This window comes from Athene noctua, chromosome Z (genome assembly GCF_965140245.1).
Source record: "Athene noctua chromosome Z, bAthNoc1.hap1.1, whole genome shotgun sequence".
NCBI lineage: Eukaryota > Metazoa > Chordata > Aves > Strigiformes > Strigidae > Athene > Athene noctua.
In genome coordinates, this window is record NC_134077.1 from 698,833 (window position 1) to 725,599 (window position 26,767).

The 26,767-nt window shown below is 51.7% G+C and overlaps 1 protein-coding gene across 4 annotated transcripts in view; it reads left to right on the top strand.

Moving 5' to 3' along the window:
• Positions 1-26,767, top strand: part of FECH (ferrochelatase) — a 30,610-nt gene that overhangs the window by 1,764 nt on the left and 2,079 nt on the right. The window contains exons 2-14 of one of the 4 annotated variants that reach the window (XM_074932461.1): positions 956-1,061; positions 2,283-2,402; positions 2,782-2,930; positions 9,093-9,227; positions 9,679-9,785; positions 11,139-11,237; positions 11,964-12,071; positions 13,024-13,188; positions 13,616-13,675; positions 14,125-18,911; positions 19,045-19,153; positions 20,190-22,461; positions 24,791-24,911. In XM_074932461.1, coding sequence (XP_074788562.1) covers positions 956-1,061; positions 2,283-2,402; positions 2,782-2,930; positions 9,093-9,227; positions 9,679-9,785; positions 11,139-11,237; positions 11,964-12,071; positions 13,024-13,188; positions 13,616-13,675; positions 14,125-14,262 — 1,187 coding nt within the window. In that variant the 3' untranslated portion in view covers positions 14,263-18,911; positions 19,045-19,153; positions 20,190-22,461; positions 24,791-24,911. The remainder of the gene's footprint in view (positions 1-955; positions 1,062-2,282; positions 2,403-2,781; positions 2,931-9,092; positions 9,228-9,678; positions 9,786-11,138; positions 11,238-11,963; positions 12,072-13,023; positions 13,189-13,615; positions 13,676-14,124; positions 18,912-19,044; positions 19,154-20,189; positions 22,462-24,790; positions 24,912-26,767) is intronic. The other 3 variants (XM_074932460.1, XM_074932462.1, XM_074932463.1) reach the window with 3 other exon arrangements.

Consider the following 26,767-nt stretch of genomic DNA (forward strand, 5'->3'; position numbering starts at 1 on the left):
GCAGGTTCTGAGGGTGTTCAGCATCCGCTTAGGGTGTCACTGGGGACCTGCGAACCCTAAGATGCTCTTCTCAGCGGGCGGAGGGGCAGCTGGGGAGGGCTGGGCTGTCGGGGCTCGGTTGCTGCTGAACCCTGCAGTCTGTCGAGGGAAGCGTCGCACCAAACCATTGCTGGAGAGCCGGGGACGCGGGATTTCACACTTTTTGTCATCTCAGGCAATTTACGCTGTTGTTGCACTGAAAAATACCGTGTGATGACTGTGAACTCCTGAGGAAAACAAAAGTGCTTTGGGCAAAGCAGACTAACCAGCATGTGGGCAGTGAAGTATCCTGGCTTTTGGCTGATGCTGAAATCCAGGAATAATAGAAGTCTCCGGGCTGGGGAGGGAGAAAGCAGGCTGCCCACCTCCCGGGAGATGGGTCCTGACGATGCTGCTCAGGGCACCCGCCGCAGGATCCAGCTGAGGAGCTGTGTGCTTACGGCTGACCTACGTTGCTGGGGGCCCTAAATTAATGACTGTCTAACCTACGTTGTGGAGGTGGTGTACAAATACTTGGCTCATCTAGAGGTAGCCCAGGTGTGTCTGTACCGTGAGGGGCCACGTAGCCTGACACACTCATCCCTCGGCGTGTCAGCCCTGTGTTGTTTCTCTTGTGTTGTCACCCATTACTTTGGATTTACCATCAGAGCTTAAAGATTAGCGAGGCTTTCGTCTGGGTTTAGGTAACTTCCCGGTATCTGAAAAGCTCTTGGTGTACAGAGTGTTTAAAGAAAGGCAAAAGCTTGCAATTTCCTGACTTTCTTTGATTCCAGGACCTGGAGCTTAAGGGAGAAAATGCCAAGCAGCAGCCACTGCCAAGTGTGTGTGTGTGGCTGCTGAGGGATTAGTGCCTGCCTGGTGAAGAGGCCCCGCAGCCCGGTGCGAGGTTATCAACACGCTGTTATCTTTCTTCCAGCTGTAAAAAGCAGCAGCCAGCTGAGGGTCCCGGTACGATGGAGGGGTCAGGCAACCGCAGCTGTAGTGCCGGAGAGCACGAAGCCTCAACTTCAGCCGGCAGCGCGGTGAGTTTGCGGGGGGTGTGCCCTGTGCGCCTTGCCCTCTGTCTCGCTCTGATATGGTGCTGCCTTCCTGGCAGAGCAGAGCTCGATACGTAGTGAAACACGGCAGGGACGGGCCTTCATCTAGCCTTTTTGTGCGGTGTGATTGCTTTTATCTGGCTGGCTGCATTCGCCAAGGCTCTCGTCGCAGCTCGGAGGGACAAGGGTGGCTGCCTTGAGCCCTGCGGAACGCGCTGCCCCGTGCCGAGGCCTGCGGCAGGGCGGAAGCAGGAGCAGAACAGACAGTAGGGCGGTGGTGTTATTATTGGAGGCTCTGGTTCCTGCTTCCTGGGTTTTATGCAGCAGCCTCCTGGCAGAGGCTTCAGGAGGAGGGGAATGGGAGCTGAGGCCCTGACCCCTCGGGGCAGGCCTAGGCTCCTCTCAGTGCCCTCTGTAAGGCTCTGGCTTCAACAAGAGGAGGGCAAGGCTCCTCGTGCGCCCTCGGCTCTGCCTCCTCAGGAGGCGAGAGATCCTGGTTGCTGGGTTCCCTTGGGCAGGGGAAACATTTCCGTGGGGAAATCCACCTCCTGGGTGAGAGTTATGATCAGCAGCCGTTCCTGTAAAAGCTGGTACCGCCGTCTGCTCCGCTCTGCTGTGCTGGGAGGGACCTTGTCCTTAGGACGGTGTGCCAGACCCACGCCTGCGTGGATAAACCCCTTGTGGAAAAAAAAAAACCAAACCAACAACCCAAACTAAACCAACACAGCACTTATTTTATGTGTAGAACAGCTCACTGCTGCTCTCGCTGCTTCGGGAGGAGCAGTGTCTCCAAAGTAATGAAGGCAAGTCCTGTGTGGGCAGCTCGTCTGTTTTCTGCGGAAGCTGCTGCTTGGTTTGCTTGGAATCTGCAGCTGGCATTCAGCTGAGGGAGTCCTTAGGCCCTGTTTTATAATCTCCCTTACAGCCTTCAGCTGCAAGATAATTTTCTCAGTATATTTGCAGTTAAACTCTGCGTTGCGAAGTGATTACTTTTTTTTATAAAAAGTAAAGATCATGTAAATACTTGTCCTCTGGTTATTCATGTTTGTAGTTCATCTTTTTACATAAGCAGGATGAGCTTCTAAACAGGATGCTGCTTTTGCAGAAGACTTGTGCAGAAGGATAAGATGATTGTTTGGTATTGATAATAATGAAGGAAAAAAAGCAGTAGGTCAGTAGGATTTGAAATGTTTCTTGCTTCCATAGGAAACCTAAAACTGGAATCTTGATGTTAAACATGGGAGGTCCAGAACGGCTGGATGATGTGCACGATTTCTTGCTTCGTCTCTTCCTGGACAGAGATCTAATGACGCTTCCAGCTCAAAAGTGAGGAGAAATGCTGTGAACTTCTGTGTTACGATTAGCGTCGGGTGTTGCTGTCTTTACCTGTAGGCTCGGACATTTAACTTTGGCGTATTTCTTAAGACTGTTTCATCTTGGGACCAGTCGGTGCAAGAAACAGTGTTATAATTTTCTGGAAATAGGTGTGCCTGGATCATTCTCTTTTAATTGCAAATTGTGGTTTCCTGTTATCTAGTAAGCCTGGGAAGGGTGGTGGAGTGTAGCATGAAACAAGCCGTGCAGGACTGGTTTGCTATAATCCGGGGAGATTGCCGTGGAAAACCCCGCTGCAGCAGAGGGATTTGGGGAAAGGGGTGGTGATCTGGGGGGTGGTATTAATGCCTGTACCTTTGGAATGCTCTAGTAAACTAGCCCCATTCATTGCCAAACGCCGCACGCCGAAAATCCAGGAGCAGTACAGCAGGATCGGAGGCGGATCGCCCATCAGGAAGTGGACGGCGGTGCAGGGAGAAGGCATGGTGAAGCTGCTGGACAGCATGTCTCCACGCACCGGTACCTCTTTACCCACCTCGTTAAAAGTTTCTTTTGCTTCGCGTGTTGGAATTAGACTCTTGTAGAGTAGCTTTTGCTTCTCCATTTTGATTGTGAGTGTGACCATTGTTTTCAGTCCTGCTAGGAAACCATGGCAAAGATATTGCAGCAGTTCTTATTGGTTAAAAACCCGGCAGATGCAGAAGCGTGGGGTTCCCACACACGCCAATACATGTTTGTGCTGTGGTCTGCACGGCGCAACGGCTTTGATCTTGGAGAGTACTGTCAGTGCTCCTTCAGCCTGCAGTAACGCGGTGTAGCGCCAACAGCCAAACGTTTGCCCACCTTCTGAGGCCGGATCCAGTGTGTGCTGTGGCCCAGCTGCCCTCTTTGCCCGTGCCCGCAGAAACAGCCTTAAAGCTGCCCTGGGTGAGCCCGCCCTTAGGTGCTTTGGCCGTGTTTCATCTTGCACAACTTGGGCCGACCGGAGCTGGGCACCTGGCCTGTGCGGGTGGTCTCTGCTCCCTCCTTCACCGAGAGTCAGGCTTGGAGAGACGGTGATCCAGTTCATCCTCAGGTCACCGTCACAGGGTGGGCTCAGCCTCTGAAGGTGCGCTTGTCTCTCTCCTTTGATTTGGGGAAGGAATCTAGATGACTGCAATAGGCAAAGTGTGTCTTTTCGGATGGCTGAAGCTCGGGGACAGGAGTCTCCGCCGGTGTGCGGTGGCGAGGCGTCATGCTGTGCCCTGTCAGCCCTTGCTTGAGCTTGAAGAAGTCTGTGCTGAAGACGAGTGGTTGAGCCTTAGCTGATGAGAAAGGGGAATGTCTTTCACGTAAACAAACAAGGCAAGCAGGGGAGAAGGGTGGTGAGTGGCGTTCTCACTAGCATAAAAGAGTTGGAGGTTTGTGACCAGTGGTGGTATACTCTCATGTAATTTTCTGTGATGAAGAGGCAGAGCAGGAGGTTGCAGAGAACTGGGGATGAGTCTCTTTAACCAAGTAGTAAGTGATAGGACAAGAGGGAATGGCCTCAAATTGTGCCAGGAAAGGTTTAGGCTAGATGTTAGGAAGTATTTCTTTACAGAACGAGTTGTTAGGTGTGGGAATGGGCTGCCCAGGGAGATGGTGGAGTCCCCATCCCTGGAGGGGTTGAAGAGTGCTGAGGGATCTGGTGTAGCTGGGAGCTGTCAGTGTTAGGTCAGTGGTTGGACTGGATGATCTTCAAGGTCTTTTCCAACCTAGCCAGTTCTGTGATTGTGTGATGATGCTGCAGCTGGGCTGCACATGTGCCCACGGGCAGGGTACAGAGTGCCTGTGTGCAGGCTTTCCTGGCTGTCCCTGGCCTGCACGCCGGTGCTGTTGACTCTCACAGGGGTGGGCTCTCCTGCTGGAAAACCCACAGCACTAACCGGGGCTGCCGGTGGTGGGGCCTGGGACCGCAGCGTTCCCTGCTCCTGCTGCTCCCCGCAACGCCCTTCCCGGTCAGTGCCAGGACTGTCTCAGGTAGAACGGCTCCGAGGCCAGAACTGAGCCCTGTAAAGCCTTCCCTGCGTGCCTTTGTTATGCCAGCCTGGGCCTAAAGAATAGGTGTGTGCACGGGAGGGTGTGGGAGCCTGACCTCCAGAGCCGTGGGTGTCTTTCCTTCCTCTGAAATGTCCCTCTGCAGTTACTGCTTGGATAGATCCAGAGCTTTTGAAACTCGGAGTCTGAACACATACCAATTAGGCCTCATTTCAGGACTGAAGAGGAGGTCGGTTGGAAGAAGAGACAAGGTTTTGTAGATTGACCAGAGCCGGGCTTGGCCTGGTGATAGCGGTGAGCCGCGCCCGAGGGCATGAGCGGGAGATAAGGCCGAACGGTTTGGCTTGGGTGGGAGTCGATGCTGTCCTTGCCAGTTCTTGGTTGGTGATAAGAAAACTTGAAAGGTGCGTGCAGCCTCCTCCCTGCTCCCCAGATAACAGAATCTCTCCGGACCTTGCTCCGTGCCAGCAGGGAGCTGTGACCTGCACCCCCTGCCAAGCGCTGGTGTGCTGGGGCTCTGTGGGCGCCTCCTGAGCGTCCTTCCACCGGGGGCTTCTGCTGCCCAGCCCAAGCGTGCGGCTGCAGGGCACTCCGTGTGCCAGCACAGAGCTCAGCCCTTTCCCTGACGCTGATGTCCGGGGGCTCGGCCACCTCCAGTCTCTGCTGAGAGGCCAGAGGCATACGTGGGTCAGTTTTCACCCAGGTTAAGTGAGTTCATGCTGGAATTTGCACCAGTTCAGCTAAACTGCTTTCGACTTGGTTGTCAGCTGGATTTGACTGCAGCCTGTATTGTTGCTCAGCTGGCACCTGCGGTGAACCTGTTTCTCTCTGCTGGTTGCTGACAGTGGTGGGCCATTTCCTACAGTACCTCATGTGCTGCAGTTCCATGCTGTGTGACATTAAAACCGTGGCGCTGTTAAACGTGAGCGGCAGCGCTAGGAACTAAACTTCCACATTCACACAGCAGCTCAGGGGTGTCTGTGTCCTGCCTCTTATGGGACAGAGGGAAGTGAATCGCCACTGCTTTGACAAAAGCCAGGAGAAGCAGTACCGTGGTGGCTGCTCTGTCTGAAATGACCTGTCTGGGGGTCACTTTGTTCTGATAAAGGTATTTCTCTGCATTATGCTTTTTGTTCCTGAAGCAGCAGACTGCCTTTGTGAGTAGAAGGACTTAACGAGATCACTAAGCTGCCCGCTGAATTCCCCACCGGTGTACAGATAATACTTCTCATCCTGCCATTACAACAGAAACACTGAACGTTTTTAATAGAAAAACTGCTGGAGTAAGAGAAGCCAAAGAGGAGAGCTCTCCGTTCTCTTCAGCTTTGCAGCGCATGGTGCAGGCAGCCCCTTCTCCCTTCAGTCCGTGACCTTTGCTGATGTGGTGCTGGCGTGTCAGGGGATCCCCCTCCAGGTCTGACAAAACGGGTTATTTGATTCCTTGCTGCTCTTTGTGGCACCTGCTTCAGGCTTGCGTAGAAAAGGGCGAGAGGTAGAAGGCTGGTAAGTGGCTCTGGAAGGTGAAAAGTAATGCTCTCGGAAGGCTAGAACTAACTTTATTTCATTTGTTCAGCATGTAACATGTCACTGATACCTTCATTTGGGTGACATACAATCCTTTTTTCCACCGATGCTACTCTGTAGCTTAATTCCAGCTGCAGTCCCTGCAAGTATAGTCAGAGCCTGAAGCTGAACCCGCACCCAGGGCAGGAGTGTTTTTAGCACCAGCAGCCCCTGAAGGGTCAGGCTGGCAACAGGTTCTGAAGATAAAGCTTGGAAAGTTTATCTGCTTTTCTCAGTGCGCCGCTCCCGCTTGCTTTTGTTTGGTGACTGCTTTTTGTGAAGTCGTGCCCGCTGCTGTGCAGCTCTTACACCTCATCAGTGGTTTAGAGGCTTTTTTACCTGGCGGTAGCTGCAGTTTTAAAAATGGAGTGTGCTAACCGTTTCCTAAGCATTTCCAGTAACCTTGGCACTGTTGCTTCAGGGTGGCTTGAAAGAGTTGGAAGTGCTTCTGGGCTGAGCTGCGGTTCAGGAATGTCGTGTGCTTGCGGGGAGCACGGGGCCCTGCTGGTGAGTAACTCCCAGGTGGTGGTGACAGGACTGGAAACGCACGGCGGAGAAGGAATAAATACTGTGTGTACTCCTTTAACCTTGGTCTGGACTTCTGGGGCACAGAGTTTTAGTTGCTCTCTCTTTGCAGTTGGCGAAGAGCCCGTGTTAGTATCAATAACCACCTCTGAAATTCCCTCCCATACAAATTAACTAATCTACTGATTTACTGACTTCTACTGTACATCTGACATGTACAGGAGTCCCGCTTTGGCGGCAGGACTAATATAAAGTAGTAAATAAACAGCCTCACCCATGTCATCTGGGCACTATTTAATTTTAAAATGTAGCTTTACTGTTACAGGCAGCTGTCTGAAAATGAACAAGAGTTCCTCCTTCCAGATGAGTGGGGTTGGGTATGCTCGGTAGTCTGTAAGGATAAATCACACAAACATGATGATAGGAAAATCCATTTCTGTTGGTGTTTTTTTTTTTTTAGTGCTGGCATCAAATAGGCTAATGTCTTGCAGTGGTAATTATATCTTAAGAAGGCACATCTTGCTTTTTTATTGTTTTTGATTATAACGGTTCTTAGTATTTCTTACGAGCTGTAGTTTAGCTGAGATTCCCTTGTCAGCAGAATGAAAGCTTGCAGGATGGGGGGGGGGGGCATGTTGTTTCTTTTGATATGCAGCTCTTGGTGGGAGGAGATATCACTCTTATTTGCAGTAGTTCTGACTCTAACTGTAACAGCAAAATGAACACATATACAGACATGAGAATCTCTCCTTTGCTGCCTGTGATCCAAGACAAAGCGTAATTCCGAGGGAGTATGGCAAAGTTTCCAGGCTGGCCATGTTTTTTCCCAGTATGTCTTTCCCGAGGTTAAACTCCCACTGTCTGTGCTCTGGTTCGTCAGAGTTTTGTTTTTAATGCCATCTTAAAATGTTAATGAGGTCACTGGCTCTCGGGCTTCCTGAAGTTGGGTCATTATTTGCCGCTGCTCCCAGCTGGGAGCTCTCTTGCCTCCTGCAGAGAACTGGGGCTGACTAAACCTGTTTTCTGAATCCTGTATGAATGTGTGGAGCGGAGACCAAGCACGGGACATCTGCTTCCTTCAGAAACCTGTTCAATGTTATTTCAGAGCTAGTGACCCAGAAACCCTGAAAAAGAAACTTTGCTTTTGTTCTCCTAAGAACCTCTCTCCTCTACTGAAAAAACCCAAAATAAAACAGCAAGCCTCCCCTTCCTCCCTCCCCCTAACCAAGCCATAGTCCCCAAACCGCACAGCCAATGCCCAAAAGATTAGAGACGGAAAATGGAAGAACCTGATTCTTGGAGGGAGTAACGTTGCCTCTAAAACAAAGTGTTTAAAGACGTGGAGATTTCTATGAACACCTCCCCGGAAACCAGAGTGAAAGAACACGTGTCCCGCGTTCAATATCACTGGTCTCCTGCCCCCGGCAGCAGTCCTGGCCCGTGGGGGTTATGTGCCAGCGGAGCAGCCTCCCCCGCGAGGGGGAAGGCAGCTTCTCTCGCCAGGGTCCTGACCCCAGCAGTTGCTTAGACAATGGTTCCACCTTGGCTTGGTTTTAGCTTTATTTTATAATGTGGTTAATGGCAAGGAAGTGGGAAGAAGTAAGCTAGAATTACATCTGCATCAGTGATGAAGGGAAAGAGAGCGTGTGAGGGGGGTGCACGGGAGCCAGGTGTTTCTGAAGCAGGACTTGAAGCAAACGCTGGGTGCCTGGGAGACCTGCTGGAACACCCCTGCGGCGTTGGGCCGAGGGCCTGACCCTGCAGAGGCACACGAATCCTTCCTGCGCCGAGGGCACCCTGTGTTGGTGACTTCTCTGTTGGCATCTGGAGCAGGAAAGGGATAAAATCGCCCCATTTTCTTCAGGTGCCTTATGGGCAGCTGATGTCTGCAAGGTGCAGGGCCGTTTCCAGCTGGAAGCTGGTCCCTGTAGAGCAGAGTATCGCGGGCTGGCACACAGAATTGCAGCCCAGTTATGGTTGAAAGTTTAGGTAAATGAAATTTTCCTGGAATGTGCAAACTGCTTAAGCGAGGTGTTTCCTTTTGTATGGCAGAATGAAGAAAGCCTTGTCTTTCCGAAGGTTTTGCATTTCATTTGGTGTGTGTAAAAACCTCTGATTTCGGTGAGCGAGTTGAGCTGTGCTGCTAGGGAGCCCGTAGCACGTCTGTGGCTGGGGTCTGTGTTAGGGTGTAGCAGTGTTCACTGAGCATCTCAGTGGCACGTTTTTACGAACACGTCCTTTCAATCAGAAATTGCCCAGTAAAACGTCAGAGCCCTGTATGGTCTGGAAACCACGCCTCTGCTGATCCAAGCAAAAGCAGAAGAGTGATGCTTCCTGCAGGGGCAAACAGTAGTATAAATAATTTTTAAATTTTAATGACAGCAAAGTGAGTTACTGGAAAAATACTTGGCCAAAGAAGGGTGTGTTTATACAGCAGTGGTTTAGAAGAGTAGCCAGAACATTATCAACAGTTTCAGTCTGTCTGGTTCTGTACTTTGTACTTATTAATGACATGTTATTGCGAGTTCTTGGGGTTTTTTTCTGCAATGTCTTTTCCTGTGCTTTGGCTGGCAGCGCCTCACAAGTACTACATTGGCTTCCGGTACGTCCATCCCCTGACAGAAGAAGCGATTGAGGAGATGGAGACGGACGGCATCGAGCGGGCCATCGCCTTCACGCAGTACCCGCAGTACAGCTGCTCCACCACGGGTGAGCGCGGGGCTGCAGCTCCTCCGTGGGATTTACTGGCGTTCCGAATTTTAAGTAGAAGCTTTTGAACGGAGGATAGCTTCATGTTAGCACTGCTACTGTGAGGGAACGTAAACCAAAGGAACGTGACTGAGTAGGCTTTCTGCGTGGAAACTACAACAATAATTGTTCTTCAGTTAATGGCTTAGCAAATTGTTCTTGGCTTGTACATTGTATGAACTGTGATATAATTAGTACGTTGTATGAACTGTGATATAATTGGTGTGTTGTATGAACTTTGATATAATTGGTGCGTTGTATGAACTGCGATATAATTATTCCCGTTTGAGGCGCTCTGATCTGATTTACGATTGCATTTTAAATATGTAGCATTTAAAGATACCATACCTTGCTAAAGCACTGTTTTAATCTGTCAGGTTGCTAATGCCTGGGCTGATGTTATGTATTTCAGGAAGCAGTTTAAATGCCATCTATCGCTACTATAATAAGAAAGGGGAGAAGCCGAAGATGAAGTGGAGTATAATTGACCGATGGCCCACACATCCCCTTCTTATTCAGGTAGGGATCTGTGGGAGAGCCTGTGCTGGTGGCAGGCAGAGTGGGAGGTGTGAGCCCAGCAGGTCTGCTAGGTCACCACATTGGCCTTCCCTGGGCTTTTCTTGGGTTGGTTGATGTAGGAGAAACTTGGTATCTTTGCGCTGCCCACTGACTTGAAAACAACAAGAACTCCCTAAGTACAGATGTCTGTTGAGTTTCCTTTTTAGAAATATTTGCTACCAGTAAAAACACAGTATAACGTTAAGCAACAGAAACATTCTGAGGAAACAGTTAGATTAAATCTTAGCTTCTGACAAAGCTTACAAGATATTTAGCTATAGAAGGCGCTAAAAGAAGATGAACCTATTTGCTGATTTAGGCTGTGTTGATACATATTTATTTTAAAAAAAATATAAATAATAATAATAAAATATAAATAATAATAATAAAATAAATAAAAATAAAAATACTTGAGAAGAATAACAGGAAGGCTTCAGTTTGCGGGTACATTTTAGTTACAGTAACGAAATGTGTCTTGTCTGTTATGTATGAAATTGCAGGGGAATGATGTTCAGTTCATGGCAGATGTTTTAACATGACTCTGGGTGAAAGCAACCGTCGCACACATCTTGTTTTAAAAGCACAGTCCTGTTACTGTCGCAGTGTTGGCTGGAAAGATCCTCTAGAGGTCATGAGTCCCCGCTCCTGCTCAGGGCAGGTCTGTGCCCGGTGCACGCACAGATCAGTCGCTCTGTCGGGTGCTGCTCTGGCAGCAAGGAGGAGATTCTGGGCATGGCACTGGCTGCCGCAGCAGCAGTTGAGGGAAACCTTACTCCTTTCTTTTCAGAAAATATCTTTGTTGGGGAGCTTGGGTTTTGCCATTTCTGTGGTGTGCTGAACAGACGACAAAATGACTGCCGGAAGGCGGGGTGGAACTGCCTGCGCTGTGTGACGTTCCCTGGTGCCCTCCTGGGCTGTGACACTGCTCCGTGCCTTCAGTGAAACACCTCGGCAGGATTTAGGAACCTTTTACACCTTCAGGGAACCCACAAAATGGTGTCCATTAGACAGAGTACATATATAACCCTTTTTAAAAAAACTGGTTCTGTTCTTTCCAGTTGTTACCAGCATTTTAAAACCACTGGGGTGATGAAAAGTTTGTGGGGAGCTTTGGGCCTGGGCACGATGACAGCATATACTCAACAGTGTGTAGCACATGCTGCCTCTCACTATTGCCCCACATGTACCAAAAGGGGAATTTTAATGTTTTTAAGGCAACCTGGAACACTGAAGCTGCCTGTCTCGGGTCATTTGAGAGCACGTGACACCTCTCGGTGTTTCTGATTCACGTCTTTGCTTTTTTTTTCTGGACAGTGCTTCACAGATCACATACAGAAGGAACTGAACCTCTTCCCACCCGACAAAAGGAAAGATGTCGTCATCCTCTTCTCGGCTCACTCGCTGCCCATGTCTGTGAGTTGTGTCGAGTGGTTTCTGGCCTTGCTAGGCCAGGGTGACGCTGGCTGGGCTGAGCGAGAGGGGGCACGGCTCACACCCCCCGGGGTAGGGCCACGGTTGTGGAAGCGCCAGGGAAACACGAGGGCGAGTGGGAGCCTGACGCGGGGCTGAAGGCGAGGCATCTGAGCTCTGGTCACTCTCAGACCTGCGCTGCTGCTGCTGTTGAAGGTGGGCTGCTGGGTTAGGCCAGGCTCAGTAGAGCTGCTTTCACTGCCTCATGAACTTGCCAGCTTAAAGCTGGATGGTAATGGGGGGGAAAATTTGGTATTTTCTCACCTCTAGAAAGCAGTAATAATGCTTTCCCTGGAGGAGTGACAGTAAAATCTCTGCAAGGTTGCAATAAATGAGTTAGTCCTTGCTGAGCAACCAGCAGCTGCAGGGAAATGGCTCTCAGATCACTTTTCAGAAATGCAGCGCTGTTACCGAAGGTACCCGTATCTACGTGTGATGATAGAAGAATTTATCTTCTCTCACGGGAAGGAGGAGGAGTAGGTGTTCTGGTGAAGCAGCTTCCTCGTGGGTTTTGCTGGGCCAGAATGCAGCTTTTCTTCCCTGTTTTGGATGAGCCAGGCACTTGATAGAGCCCCATGACACACAGCGTGCTCGCCTTCCCCAGGCTTTAGGCGGTCCTTGCCCAAACACGTTCGCTGGTAGAAAAAGGTTTGGTGTTGTGTGTTGAAGGTTGTGAACCGTGGTGATCCGTATCCTCAGGAAGTGGGAGCTACTGTCCAGAGAGTCATGGAGAAGCTCAACTACTCCAACCCTTACCGGCTGGTGTGGCAGTCCAAGGTACGTGTGCCACGCTAAAGCTCCTCAGGCGGTGGGCTTTGTGGTCTTCCAAGCTTAAGAAGATCATAACCTCAGTGCCTTTTTCCCGTTCCAGCAAGTATTTCTGCCGGAACAGAATCCCCATCTTCTACTCAAATTTAGTCTTTCCAGATAACTCTTTATCCACAGTTTCTTGCCTTTTTTGTCTATCGCACCTCTTTAAGGTAGATTTTTGATGTGTCCATTAGAAAACCTATGCTCTCATAACGTCTAGTTGGCATTTCTCTTCCTCTGTCAGGAGGAATTATTGAGCACTGACTGGGTTTTTAAGGTGTTGCTTTTTGAGGATCTCTGAGCCATTTTCCCAAAGTCATCACTGTGTTACAGACATTCTTAGTGACGATAATCCCAACAGTCTTCATTGTTCCCGAGGAAGACTGCTCGTGTTACTTTGTCCTTGTTATTACCGCTGCAAATAGCGAGGAGTGTGAGATTCACCAGAATTACGTGGTACAAGTAACCCTACGTTTTAGGGGCATCACACCTTCTATACCGTTGTTGTTGTCGTGTTCTTAAAGCTGCATGTTATGGTACATCAGCACCCAATACTTGATGGATAGGAGAGGGGTAAGGACAGTTTGCTACGGATTGGTGACTTTAAAGGGCAGGTAAACCCTGCACAGCGGTGGTCAGGGGTTTACTGAACTGGAAACAGTAGACCTTCATTTAAACTTGCACTGATTTTAGTGAGAGTCTCATTTAGGCCAGCCCAGGTTCTGTTTCTTTGGAATTTAAATGGCAGGATAGTTTGTTTTCATAAAAAAATCTAAGCAGGGAAATACAAATAACCGGCTCCATCTTAAACATAATCTGGTCTGTGTTGTCCTACTTAAGAAAACGTGGGTGTTCTTTGTAAGAATGATTTAATGAGGGGTTTGGGGGGTTTTTTATGTCCCTCCCCCTTTTCTTACAGGTTGGACCAATGCCTTGGCTGGGTCCGCAGACAGATGAGACCATTAAAGGACTGTGCCAGAGAGGGAAGAAGAACATGTTGTTGGTCCCAATAGCGTTTACAAGTGACCACATTGAAACCCTTTATGAACTGGACATTGAGTATGCCCAAGTTCTAGCGAATGAGGTAAATGTTTTACAGCTTTTATAACTGTCTGGTAGTGGTGCTCCAAAATGACTTTTCCTGGTTTGAGATTTGCTTTGTAGTTGGCTTTTGCAATATGAGTTGGGGCAAGTTTAATTTTTCTTCTAAATGAAAATTAATCTGAACTGGTTTCTCTCAAATTAATTTTTAGCAACACAAGACAGGTGGGAATTTGTCTCTCTAGATTTAACTCTTTAAGCCACTACTATCCTTACCGAAAAAGAATCATTGATTTTTGGCAGCAAAGCGAAATTTTGCATCATAGTTATTTTTGCTGTATTGAAAAACATGGTATTGCATTTAATTAATTTTGGGGCAACTTCTGAACAAAGTAGCAAGGAAGATTTTGAAGGCTGGCTGGTGAAGGGTCTGGCAGATTTAACTTCTTTTCTCCTTATTTTTGATTCAGTGTGGAGTTGAAAACATCAGAAGAGCAGAGTCTCTTAATGGAAACCCGCTGTTCTCCAAGGTATCTTCTTTGTTGCAATAGTTGTAAATATTTGCACTTGTGTGTCTCCTCCTAGATTGTGGATGCCTTCTTGTAGTTTTAAAGTACTTTAAGAGTGAAGATAGAATGCCCTTAGTCTGTATACCACAACGTGTTTTCTTTTGCCACAGTTTATGGTTTGGGATTTTTTTTTTAAAAAAAAAAAAAAGTTCACAAGTTTGGTTTGACAAAAAAGAAAAACGGTTTTTCATTCATTTATGGTAATCTTTTAATGAAATATTTCTCTGAAGAGATGATGCCTGTGCATTTTTAAAGTGGGATTTTCCCTGAGGTAGAGGAGGGTGGTGCTCGGCAAGCGGTGGATGCACGGTTTGGCCATCTCCCTAGTCAGCGTTCCCCTTGTTAAAGCCTGCCTTTATTTTATGCAGATGGGTTTGCTCACTTCTGATTTTTAATTAACTGTCTTTCAGGCTCTGGCCGACTTGGTCTGTTCGCACCTCCAGTCGAATGAGATCTGCTCTAGGCAGTTAACCCTGTGCTGCCCGCTCTGCGTGAATCCCGTCTGCAGGGAGACCAAAGCCTTCTTCACCAGCCAGAGGCCGCTCTGAGCGTGGGGGGGACCCCGGCCCGCAGCCCCGGGGGGCCCTGCGGCTCCTCTGCTGCCCGACCAGGCTCTCCTCCCTCACACGCCGACCCGGTGATGTTCACCTCACCCAACAGTGAGGAGCACTTGACTTTTTTGGCTTATTTTCTCCTTTGTTTTTTTTGTTTGGGAAGAATTTGTAGAAAGTAGGGAAATAAGGGCGTTTATCCTGTGACATGTGAAAAGATCTCCTTTCACCCCGTTCTGATTGGACTTAGCGTGAGCCCAGAAGTATGCACTGAGAAACTTAAAAAACTTTTCTACAGATTCGCTTCTATTTCCTATGCAGGGATTTATTTGTATGCAGTTTTCCCATGAGTGCATTAATTTCAGCTTTCCAGGACATACAGTCACTTGTTTTGTTTATGCTTAAGGTACGGTGTAACCAGCACAGTCACCGATCATCTCTTCAGAGAGTGATTTTTCAGATGGGTTTGACGATCGAGTGATTTCTAATGCTCTTAAAAGTCTATATTTTTTTAGAACATAAGGATAAGGCTTGGGTTTTGGTTGTTTTTTTGTTTTTTCTCCTGCCAGAAACTTCTGGTGCAAGCTTAGCTGGGATAGTAAAACTCATAAGATTTGCTTACATTTTCTAGAAAACCCACTCTCATTACCTGCAGGAAAGCCTCTGCATTTGAAGAGCATAAAATGAAAGGAATAAGCCTGCTGGGTGAAGCTGAAGAACGTACTCAGTTGAAACAAACTGTGTGTGTTTCCAGTCTAGCAGCCATTAGAAGCATGTGTGGAAACATGTTGGCTTACCTTTTAAGCAAAATGGCTTTTCAAAATTATTATTAAAAAGGGTTTTCTCTGGTTAAGTAAATTTAGGAAGTCAGGCTTGCTCTCCAGAAAGTTTATAGATCTGCTCTGTGCTTTCTACTGTGGTTTTTGTGGGATACCTACAGAGTTCCATAGGTATAATTGATCTAGCTTAATTGATGTTGTTGTTTAAAACTGAGATGATAAGTCAGGAGTAATTTACTGTGCAGGTGCCTGAGAGCAGGCAGCCCTGCAGGCTGGCAGCTGTGTGCTTACGCACGCCTTTCTCCAGAGCCAAATTCTGCCTGTTACATTTCTGGCACCGCTCCTGGGCCCGGCCTGCGTGCCCATCACCCAGCTAAACTTCTTGCTTGTTTTGGCAGGCATCTGGGTGCGTCGAGGCTGCTGAATCCACTCCTGGGTAGTGGTGGTACTTTTGAAGAGTGAAAGACCTTTTTGGGGCAGTATTTTCTCGCTGTCAGCACCGGGACCGGTGTCTCGGTGAGGCTGGGGATGGGCGGGGGCTTTTCCAAAAGGCTGGTGGCCACAGCTCCGGCGCTGGAAGTCGCTGAGGGCAGGAGCACCCCAGCACCTCCGTGGCGGTCCTGGCGCCCGGGGACCTCCCCTCCTGTGGGGGACGGGGGGGCAGCAAAGCTGTGACAGTGTTCTGTGGGACTGAGCCATACATGTGTTAGTCTGGCTGTCAGCTTGTGGGGATAAATGTTTACTTATGTAATTAGCACTGAAATGCCTGTACTTTGGCAATGCAGGTTTCCTGTAAATCAACAACTGAGCTAATTGTGATGTGTGAGGAGCAGATGCCGTGCTGCGCGGACTGTTCTCTTTGCTTATGTTATTCTGAGGCATGAACAGTTTGAACCTCTGATCTTTCAAAGGTGGGGTTGTTTAAAAAGAAGATAGGCCTCTGTTGGCAAAACAGGGGGTTGCCTCTGGTTTATGTTGGAAGAACTAAACGAGGGATGCTAAAGACACGAATGGGTGCCGTGTCGAGCAGCCAGTGGGCCAAGTACTGCCATGGAGTAAATCCTCCTGCACAGCCTCACAGGGCCTGGGGCCCAATACCTCTCGAGAGTTGGTTGAGGAGTCTCCACTGCCATACTGCAGCTTCCAGGTGTGATTGTGGTGAGCCAGACTTAAATCCCTTCAGTGCCAGAACCTCCTACGTTACTGCTGTCCCTCGTTGCTGTAGCAGAAAGAAGTCTTCCTCGACCCTTCGTACCGTGCCTGTTTGAGGGGCGGGGAGCCAGGAGCCGGGGCTTCACCTCTCCCTTCCTTGCCCCATTCTTGGTCTCTGCTTGCTGCCTCTGCAGGAAAAAGGAGCACAAAGCTGGTTCCTGCCTTTGCTCAGGTGGGGTAGGTAGGGTTAGCACGTGTACAGAAGGGTGAAATCTTCATGGAAAAGCTTTGAATCAATGTCAGAAGAATACAAACGTCTGTAGCATGCCTGGGAAGGGAACACTGGCCTTATGTCTCTCGTTGTACAAAGAACTTTCTCTGTTCCCGTTTCTCTGCTTGACGCTCGTGGGTCAGTGGGAAACAGGCTGTTTTGTAAAATCTGCCTACTTATACCTCTTTCCTACCAGCTGAAGGGCATGACGGCCTTCAAATCCAGGTTGTGATCAGCACGTTTAAAAGTGTGGCTGCAGCTGGAGAGTGAAGGTTAACTTCACGTGAACATTGCGATACTATAAATACACGCTGGCTTTTTATTTCCATACTGAGAGTATTAGCTGGTACTAATTATAAGGCATTATGTTTGTCCCCAGTAATAAAAGGTATTTAAAATTCACTTTTTAGTGTGCTAACCACAAGTGAGATAATTACTAAGCCTCTTGCTGCTATTAGACCATGATGTAGAAATCACTTAATTTTCTGGCTTTCAGCAGATGGGTCTCATCTCACAGGGCTGGTGGGGTTCTTCATTTTGCTGAACAGATCATGTAATATCACTCTGTCCTGCTATTTAACAAACATTATTTTGTCTGAGTGCAGCATCAAAAGCCCGTTGAAAAACTACCTGAGCAAGTTTAGCTAGCAACTCTGCTTAATATTTTTAATAGAAATCAAGATGAGAGTGAGACTAATAACCGTGGGAATTCTGCTGCCATTGAAATCTCCTAATTTCTGTTTGGGAGCATTTCTGACTGTGCTGACTAACAGTGGAATTCATCTGACCTTACTTTAGATGCTTCCAAACTACGTGTTGACATCTGAGCTGGTCTCCTAGGTACTGTTTATGGTCAAAAGATTGTTTTAGTGTGCATTTCTGAAAATGTATTCATCTCTCAAGGCAGACGTCCGCAACGGGTGGGGTGAGCTTGGCTCTGCTGCCCTGGCTCAGAGGTGGTAGCTCTGCTGCACGTGTCTGAGGCCAGGGGATGAATCCCACCCACTTACGTGCCTTCGCCAGCGCTCTGCCGTCGGGAGATGGCACTCCATCCTGCAGTCATGCATTCACTTTGTCCCTCTGGCAGATGTGAAACATTTGGTGCTACTACCTCAGGACCCGGTCTCATCAGATCCTGAGCGCTCCCTGCTCCGCTGGGATCGGTCTGAGCACGTGGGAGTGTCAGCATCTGGGGGGCTCCAGTCCTCGGACAGTAATCAGGTTTGGTTCCTTCGTCACCAGTTACACGCCTCGTGCAGTCCTTCATTTCACCGGCAAGTGTTGGTCGTTTCCACCTGCCCTGACGCAGAGCAGCCGGTGGGAGCGAGCCTGGGTGACGCGCTGGGCGGCACCGTAGCCCGGGATTTGGGTGGGCAGAGCCCAGCCCTTGGGCCCAGGGCAGTCGCTGTGCCCAAACGGGTGCGTGGCCCAGCCCGCGCCGGGAGCGGGGTGAGGGACTGGGCAGTGGGATCCCCACGCCAGCTCCACAGCTCTGCCCCGAGGGCTCAGAGGCTGCCCTTGGTGCCCTAGGGAACGCTGTGTGCAGGTGGAATGTTCTGAAGAATTTTGCTCATGATTAGGCTGTTCTGATTTAACTCTCTGCAGTTTTGCTTTTTTTGTTGTTGTTGTTGTTCAGTTGAAGTTTTTCTCTTCCGGAGTTTATAAAATAATCTCCCATATTACTGGCTGCATTTTGGAAAATGTGATTGCTTCCAGAAGTGGTGCTGTGACATTAAAAGGTGTGTGCAGAGTTAGCTCCCCCTGGAGAAGAGGATGTTACAGTGTTCAGCGGGGCTGGGATTTTCCTAAGAATAACTAGAACCTCACTTCATTTTCCCTTTCTACCACCCCTAGAGAACTGCAAATCAGTATGAAGTGTAAGATGCAAGAGAAATTCCTTTTATTTTTAATACCAGATGTGTACAAATACTTGCTTTTAGTCCAATGTACATATTTCAGATTGGACAAGGACTTCCATTTAACGTCACACAGAAAATTTGTATAATCTTAACTGTGTAGCATTGGCCATAAAGATGGAATTTCAATTAAATTTTTTTTGGAGGAAATAACTGAGCTTTGTGTCTTCAGTAAGAGCCCTTTCTGACGGTGTTTGACGTCCTCTCTCTTCCTTCTCTTGGAGCTCCAGGGCCGCGCCCCGGCCGCGCCCACACCCCGCGCTGGGCCCATCCCCTGGGATTTGAGGGGAAAACACGGCGCTTGGCCCCGCAGCCCCTCGGGCCGAGCTGGGCCTGCCCAGGGCAGAGTTGGCTGGTGAAGTTCCGTGAGCCGCCGCCTTTACACGCGGGGTGGGGAACGGGTGTCCCCGGCAGTCGGAGCCGCTTACTCCGCTCACGCGGGACTGTCTGTACGCGTGACCTTCCCGCAGCCGCTGCGTGATAATTTCACGCTGATCAAGTCCCCTCCGTGATGTCCCACAAACTCGGGTATCGGTTAAACTGGTTCCTTGCTGGGGGAGACCCTTGCACAGCAACCTGCCTACCTCTGGCTCGGAGAGCTGTGCCTTTGTTTTATCTTCTGTGTAAGGGATCAAATCCATCCTGAGCCTTTGTTTTGAAGGTGCGGCCTGTTCCCGAGCGTGAATTACACCTCAGCTGCCTCTTCGGCTCCATCTGCCACCATCTCGCCGTGCCTGGGACAGCGCCGAGTGACCCTCAGGCTGTGAAAGGTGATGTAGAACACACGGGTGGGGCAGTTGCCTCCTGCCGAGGTCCAGCTTGGTCTCGAAGGAGGCGTGGAGCTGAGTGTCTGCTTTCTGTGAAAAGAGCGTTTGCATGTTCTTTGTAAAAATGTGCTCAAGGAGATGGCGAAGAAAAGGTTTGCACTAGTTTTGAATCCCACCTGTGATTGTTAATTTATTCGGTTATCTATTAACAGTCTCCAGGCAGCTTATTTCTTGTGTAAAAATTAAGTACTTGATTGATTATTTTCTAGAACAGTGATGAGAGTTGTTGTATACTTAAAGCTGATCCATTAGTGAGCTCCCATGACCGGGCTGTGATGGGGGGAGAGCGGAGTGGATGGGAGATGGGAAGAATGAGGGAGGTGGGTGATTTGTACTGCCTTTCTTTTCTCTGGTGTTCCAGTCGGTCGCTTTGCCATTTTGTGTTTGAGTGGAGATTTGGCTGAGTAAGTGTGGCAGAAATCAGGCAATGTCACATTTATCCGAATCCAGAAGCATTCCTTTAGGAAGTTACGGTAGGGTGAAAAATGTCCGTGCGTCGGTTGGTCTGCGGCGGTGGCCGACCCGCTGGCTGTCCCCTTCCCACCTCCAGGATGCGGCAGCAAAAGAGAAGCTCCTCTGTGCTGGGCAGGAGCCGCAGCCCCTCCGCTGCTCGGGGCTGGGCAGCTCCTCGTTGCTGGTTTCCACTCATATTTGTCGGGGCAGTCGCCACCTCGGGGGCAGCCGCTCGTCCCGCGGCGGGTGGGCTCAGCACGGGTGGCTGAAGGCTTAAGCTGATCTGTACCTCCTGGCTGGGTCAGACCACGTGGGGCCGTCCGAGCACGTACGGGCCCTGCCGTGTCCTTCATCTCTGTAAAAAGCACCCACCTTCTAGCGATGCCCCTGCGGTGCGCTGGGTGAGGGATTTATTTGTCATTCAGAACTTTCAAGCCCTCACAGGCAAGTTCTGCTCTTGCACGTCACACACAGGGATTTGTAAATTTGGACCGGGTCTAAAATCTGCCTTTTGTTTTCCTGCTAGGTTTGTGCTCGTCAGTAAGTGGCAGGAAAAGATTATTTAATTCGCAGCTGTTGGCCTAGCTGAACATCATCCTTTACCTGGCTGCCCGGAGAGGGATGGCTTGGAGATGGACGGTCTCCGGGACACGCGGCCTTTTGTCCCCCCGGGCTCAGGGGCTGCGTCGGGGGCGGCCGCCCGCTGACATCTGAACCCCAAGGGCCAGGAGGTCGCGGGGCCACAACGTGGGGAGGAAGCACTAAAGCTGTCACGGCCGTTGTCCTCCGAGGAGGGGACTGTGCCTGCCATCGTGTCGCTTGCGGGCGGGGAGAAGGGGCAGATGTCACGGGATGGGGACGCCCCGCTGCCTTTGGAAAATGGGAGTCTGTGTCCCCGGCTGCAACGAGCCACCTCAGAGAGGGAAGTGCTGTGCCGGTGCTGTTCCTGCTCCTAAAGCAGCAGTGGCCGGGCACAGAGCGCAGAGCCGGCGTCGCGGGAGGGAGCGGCTCTGTCCGAAACGGGGCTCAGCGGTGTCTGGGCCTCATCCAGCGCGGGGCCGGGCGCGGCGGAGCGATGCCACGCGGCACCGGGCGCTCCTCAGCCCGCTGTGGGGGCTCGTCACCCCCCGGCCTGGAGCCGCCGTGGAGGACGTGGAGTTGGAAGTCAAACCTCTGTCTCATTACCTCCATGTCAAAATACATTATCCACAAAGCGCTAAGGAGCGACGCTCCCGCCCGCTGATTTATGGCCAGGGCTGCAGGCTCACTCCGAAGTGCCTGTGAAGACACATTTACACTCCCTGGTGGCGCGGAAAACCTGACACAGCGGCGCAGAGCGGCGGGGCTGAGAGCGTGGGCCCGGCGCTGCAGCGCCTGGAAAAAGCCCCTCTAAAGCGCAGCCTCTCCCCGCAGCAGGCCGGGGTGCTGGGTCCCCGACGCAGCGCCAGGAGGGCTCCGGCACGGCGAAGCGCGGAGCTGAGGGGTGCAGCCGGGGGGGGCTGGGGGCCGCAGCTGCGCCCGAGCGTGCGATGCACCCGAGCCGCGCCCGAGCTCCGCGTGAGCGCAGGTTCTGCCCGAGGCGTCCAGAATTTATGTTGGTGGTTGAGATAATTTGCTGCTGTTAATTTTGGCTGGAGTAAATAACTTGAAGTCAATAGAGCTACTTGAATAATTATGTCAGCGTAATTTCCATCAGAAGACAGCCTGTCACATTAAACTGCAGCACTCTGCTTCCATTATCGGAGCTGGAGATAAACCGCAGATATTAAGGGAGATTTTGGGATTATTGAGGCTCTGAGTATGATTTAGACTAACGGTTTCACGTTACCCTAATGAAGGAGGTACTGCTTCCCAGCAGCACGGCCCTGCCTTGTGTTGGTCGGAGCTGCAGCCGCTACAATGGGCACAAAGCGCTCAAACTCGGGAAAATGTGGCAAAAACCGTGTTTCTGTGAGATGGCTGGAAATGCTCTGACGCTCTGAGGTGGGCTCAGGATACACAGTGGGGACAGATGGGACTTAAATGCACAGTAAATAATGTCCTGATGTCCCCTGCAAACGTCTTTGCTAATCGCAGCTACCAGGAATTTAATGAAGACCCGGGTTGACGCCCGCGGGAGCAGCAGGGCCTTCCCGTGCCCGTGGGCTACGGCCAGACCCCGACGTGATGATGAACATGGTTTCAGATGATGGTAAAGCGGAGCTGCGGGTGTTGAGCTCTTTCCTCCCCTTGGCTTTACGGTCAGGGTGAAGCTGGGGTTGCAGTAAATCCACCCCAGGCTCCGCAGTTTCACGCAGTCAGTGTTTAGAGTCAGCGTGTTTGTATGCCCTCCCTCCGACAGGGACGCTCACGTGGAAGAAAAACCCTGCTTTCACAAGAAGGGACAAAAAAGAGGAGGATGCTGCCTGACAGCACATCCCCAGGCTTTTGTCCATCTTCTCTGGCCAACTGCTGACTTCACACTCCGTGTTCTGTCCAGGTCCCTTCAAAAGATGCCCGAGGCAGCTGTGCATGGGAACCTCTTTTCCATATTCCACATTTCTTCAGGAAAATGCCCCGTGTTTGGCACGGGGGCAGCATTGTGCAAAGGCCCTGCTCCGGACCAGTTCCCTCCCAGTGCTCCCAGCCTCCCCGCCGGGTAACTGGAGGAAGCTGAAGAGCTGGCCTGCGGGACATGAAGGTCTGCCAGCGGATGATTGGATTCTAGGGGGGCTTTGGACGTGAGCCTGCCCGGCGCTGCAGAGATCTCTGAGGGATGAAGTCAGCATTAATCCAGCCCTCACCCAGCGCGTCCCTCAGTGAGCAGAGCAGAGCCTTGGAGTCATGTACTGAGCGGGGACCCAGCACCCCAAAACAGCTTGAAAAGGGGATTGGGGCTTCTGGCCGAGTCAGCACAGACCAGCCGTGCTCCTGCAAGCGGTGCCCGGCAGCTTCTGCCCAGGCCCCAGCCCAGGGCCCAGGTGCCCCCGCGCTACAGAAGCAGCAGGAAGGACCCTGGGGAGAGGAGTTTCTCTTTGAGTTCTGTCCCCAGGAAACAGCCAGTGCCCAGGGGCTCACCTCGCCGCTTGGACACTGGCTTTGGCGTAAGGTGATGGTTGTGGGTGAGGTGCTGGAGGTGCAAGAAGTACCTTAATGGCACTTTAAATTTTTTTAGTTTTCAAAAGACGCCTGGGGTCAAACTTGAGCTTCGCCTGGCCGCGTGAGTCAGAGGGTTTGCGCTGGCCGCTCGCGCTTCTCACGGTCCCGGGACATGAGGCCCATGGGAGCCACCTGCGCTCCACGGACCAGCCCTGCTGCCCTCGGCGTGGCCGCCCCACAGCCTGGCAGCACTGGCCCTTCCCGGTGCCGGGGCCAGCCCGGGGGGACAGGGTGGGTGCTGCTGGGCGGCCGATTTTCCCCCGGGATGATGGAGAGGGAGCTGTCACGCAGAATCCAGAGCCCTCGCCATTCCTCTCCTGTCATTTTTAAGGATGATCCATAATGTGTGAACGCCACCCGCAATCGAGGCCTAATGACGCTCCTGAAGCGAGCGGCTGCATTGCCAAGGAAGCCTTAAACGAGCACTTAAGCCGTAGTGCTGCTGAGTGCCGGGTGGCTCCGCACCCCCGGCTGTGCCGGGCTCCTCGCAGCCAACTCCCACAAGCACTTTTATCGCAGAGTTATTAGGCCATTATGGTCTACGATTGTCTTTTACTGCCTTTGATTTCTTCTGTTGTCAGGCGTGAGGCAAGCGATGTGTAATATGATCCAAAGTGTTCTTGTTTGTTTTAATCTACTGTTTTAATATATTATGGCTTCCTGCCATTATGCCTTTCTGAGATGGACCCTGGAGTCACTCACAGAGGTTTTATATGTGCAGAAGCTGAAAGGCATTTTTCCAGTGGGTACATCTTATGGCAGGCAGAGCTAATCTTAGGTTTTTCTCCTCTGTGTGTGTGTGTTGACGCTGGTTGTTTCCGCCTGAGCGTCGGCGGTCCCACCACGCTGCCTATCACGAGAGTTCTTCCATCCTGATTGTTTTGCTTAAGCACCTCTGTGCCATATGGGCTAAAAATATCAGTATCCCTGGCATTGCAGAAGCTTTTTCCCCCAAAGAAAGGCAGCTGCTTTACAACAACACATGGTACCGTGGTGCAGTTTGCCCTCCCTGCCGGCTTCCAGGCTTCCCCCCAGGGTTCCGCGAGGCTTCACACCGGGGCTGAGCGTTGGGCTCAGAGAAGGCGGCAGCGCTGTGAGTTAAAATCTCCGCTGCCAGTGCTTCGTCTGTCCAGGAGGGGCCTGGGCTGGGGTCACCGCGGGGTCCAGCACTGTCAAGTTCAGCTGGAGGAGGAGGAGGAGGGGAGCGTGGCACCTGCTCCTTTGGGCTGGGCTGCTCTGCCCTGCCTGCAAGTGGGGGGAATGTTTTGGGGAGCACCCCAGGCTCCCTGCCCCACGCCCGGGGGAGTGGGGGCACCAGCCAGCACTGCCCGCCCCGGGATGTCCCTGCATCCCTGCGATGAAGTGCTGCATTTTGGTGGGCTCTTTTTCTAACATTGGTGGCAAAACGGAGGGGTTTCTTAAAACATGTCAGCCTGGGATAATCATGTGAGCGCCGGCAGGGTTAAGAAGCAGCGATCTGAGGGAATTCACAGGAATGAGCTGCTCCAGCGGGGACAGGGAGGTTGATCCCCTCGCCCCAGGAGGGGAAGCCTGCCCTGGACCCGAGTACAGACATCACGACCCGGCGCTGGGAAGAACCTTGGAAGGAGGGCGAGCTGCAGGTCTTGTCTGGGGGGGCTGCAGGCGGCGGGGGAATGGGAGAGCTACCGTGGGGGTGGGAGCTCTGCCCTGGGGATGCTGCTCTAGCCCCGCGGGTCGCAAGGAAGAGCCCTTTTGGGCTCACACCCGTGTGATTTTCAGGCCCACGTTTGACTCAACCATAAGCCAACAAACTGAGGTGGGCGAAGAAGAGCCCCACGTAGGTGGTGTGGGTCCCCGGTGCCACGTGGGGATTTTCCGCAGTTAAAGAATTTGGGGCTGAAGCCGAACAGATCCAGCACTGCAGCCCGGCTGAAATCCTGCCACGCGCTCGGGTCATCCTTCAGCTTTTTGTCAGCTTAATGAAATGGTCCCATTTCCTTCTTCCAGATGTGCCCACTGCTAAGTGCCTGGAAAATGCGTTCCCTGGGGAATGAGCCCGCAAGTGAAATGGAAATGACCTACCGTGGGCTGCATTAGTCTCCGTGTCATCGCTTTTATCTCCCTGCTGGTAAAGTGTTTTTACCCTTCCAGTGGTCAGTCGCCCTCCCAGCCCTTCCCCAGCCCCGCGGCCACCCCGGCAGCGCCCACTCCCGCCGTCCTCACCGCCGCCAGCCCATGGTGTGGGGAGGGGACCCACAAAAACGCCCCAGCCCCGCTCCTTCCTCCTTGCTCTGACCTGCTTTGGGTCCTTGCCCGGGGCGGTGGGTCTGGGGGGAGCCTGCAGGGCTGCGTCCATCGCTCCCAACATGGCCCGGGCCGTCGCGGCGGTGCGAGGGGAGCAGGGGGCCGGGGCAGGGCCCTCGGGGGTGCTTAGCCCCGTGTGTGAGCTGCCGGGGCACCGGGCTTGGGGAGGGGGGGGGCTCAGTTCCATCCCCTGCCTTGGGGGTCCCCGCCGTGCCCCAGCCAGGGGGTGAAGGTGGAAAGGAGGCTGGAACGGCACGTCCTGGGCGCTCCGACGCCAAGTGCTGAAGAGGCAGATCCTGCTTTTATTTGCACCGGTGGCTGCTCAGCAAAGTTAAATGAAGCGGCGTAAATTTAATTAATGGCAGAATCTGGCTCGGTGGCGAGAGAGGAGTATGGAGAGAATGAGCATGAAAACGAATTCTTCTGTGATTTTATTAACCCCAAGGTTAACCATCGGTGCTAAGGTTAGATTCAAGATAATAAACCCCACGGTGCCTTTTTACCGTCGGCGGGGCCGCAGCCCCCGCGGCTGCGCTGAGCCCAGCTCGGGGACGGGACACGGCGGGTGCCGGGGGGCTGCAGGGTCCTGTCCCTCCGGCAGCCCCCGCCCCCCCGGCTGCGGCACCCCAGGGAGAGGAACGGCACTGGGGGGGAATCTTCCAGCACTGCCAGAAGGTTGAGGAAGGAAAGGGACATTTTTATGGGACTGGGGTTTTTTAAGAGCTAAACACAGGAAAGTGTTTTTCTTCGTTTAGTTTTGCGTTTGATGAGATTACTCAAGGGGAAAAAATAAAAAGACTGGCCCGTAGCTGGAGTAAAATGAATGAACAACTGTAAACCTGCTTGCTGTTAAATTTTAGCTCGAGGCACCGCCTGCCTCCTCCGGTAGTGCTGCTTCAGGGGATGATAGTGTGGTAATTTACTTAATTGTATGGTAATTACACAGCATCATGTAATTCCATGACTTACAGAAATATACAGCGATTTCTTTAGCAAACACCTTCACGCTGTAGCGTAGACAGCAAGGTGCCACCGACCCAACCGGCTTTTGCAATTTTCTTGGGAAAACCAGAGGCCATTGGAAAAGGAGAATTTGGATAAAGCAGCGGAGGCTGCTGACACCTGCCCTTGCTGCTCCCTCCTGCAGCTGGTTTGTCCTGGGCAGCGGCCGGAGCCCCCCGGGAGCGGTGTCAGGGGCCATCGCTGAGGGGGGCTGGTTCCTCGGGGGAGTTCCCCTCTCTGAGCAGGACCTGGCACGTCTCAGCCAGGCTGAGATAGGATTTTGCAGACCAAGCTCTGCTACAACCGCGGGCGCATCTGCTTGTCCCACCTGTGAGACCCAAACCCGATGCCCCCCCCCCCCCAGACCAGCAGAGATCGAGGTGCTGGGGAGAAGGGTGGGAGCGTGTGGGCCCCCAGCCCAGCCCAGGAAAGATGGGCCACGTTCCCATCGCTTCTCTCCGAAGAAGAGGGGGGAAGGAGGATGCTCAGCAGCAGCAGCACTCACCCCCTTTTCTTCTCTTGCTCTGAGCCTGCAGAGCGAAGCAGCGTCCCCCCTTCTGCTCGGGAGTGTTCCCTTTCATTCAGTCAGCTGCAGGATTACCGGGTTTTTCTCCATGAAAGATCCTCAATACTGTCGTGCCAGAGCCCAGGTCCCTGCCTTGCAAAATCTGCGGGCAG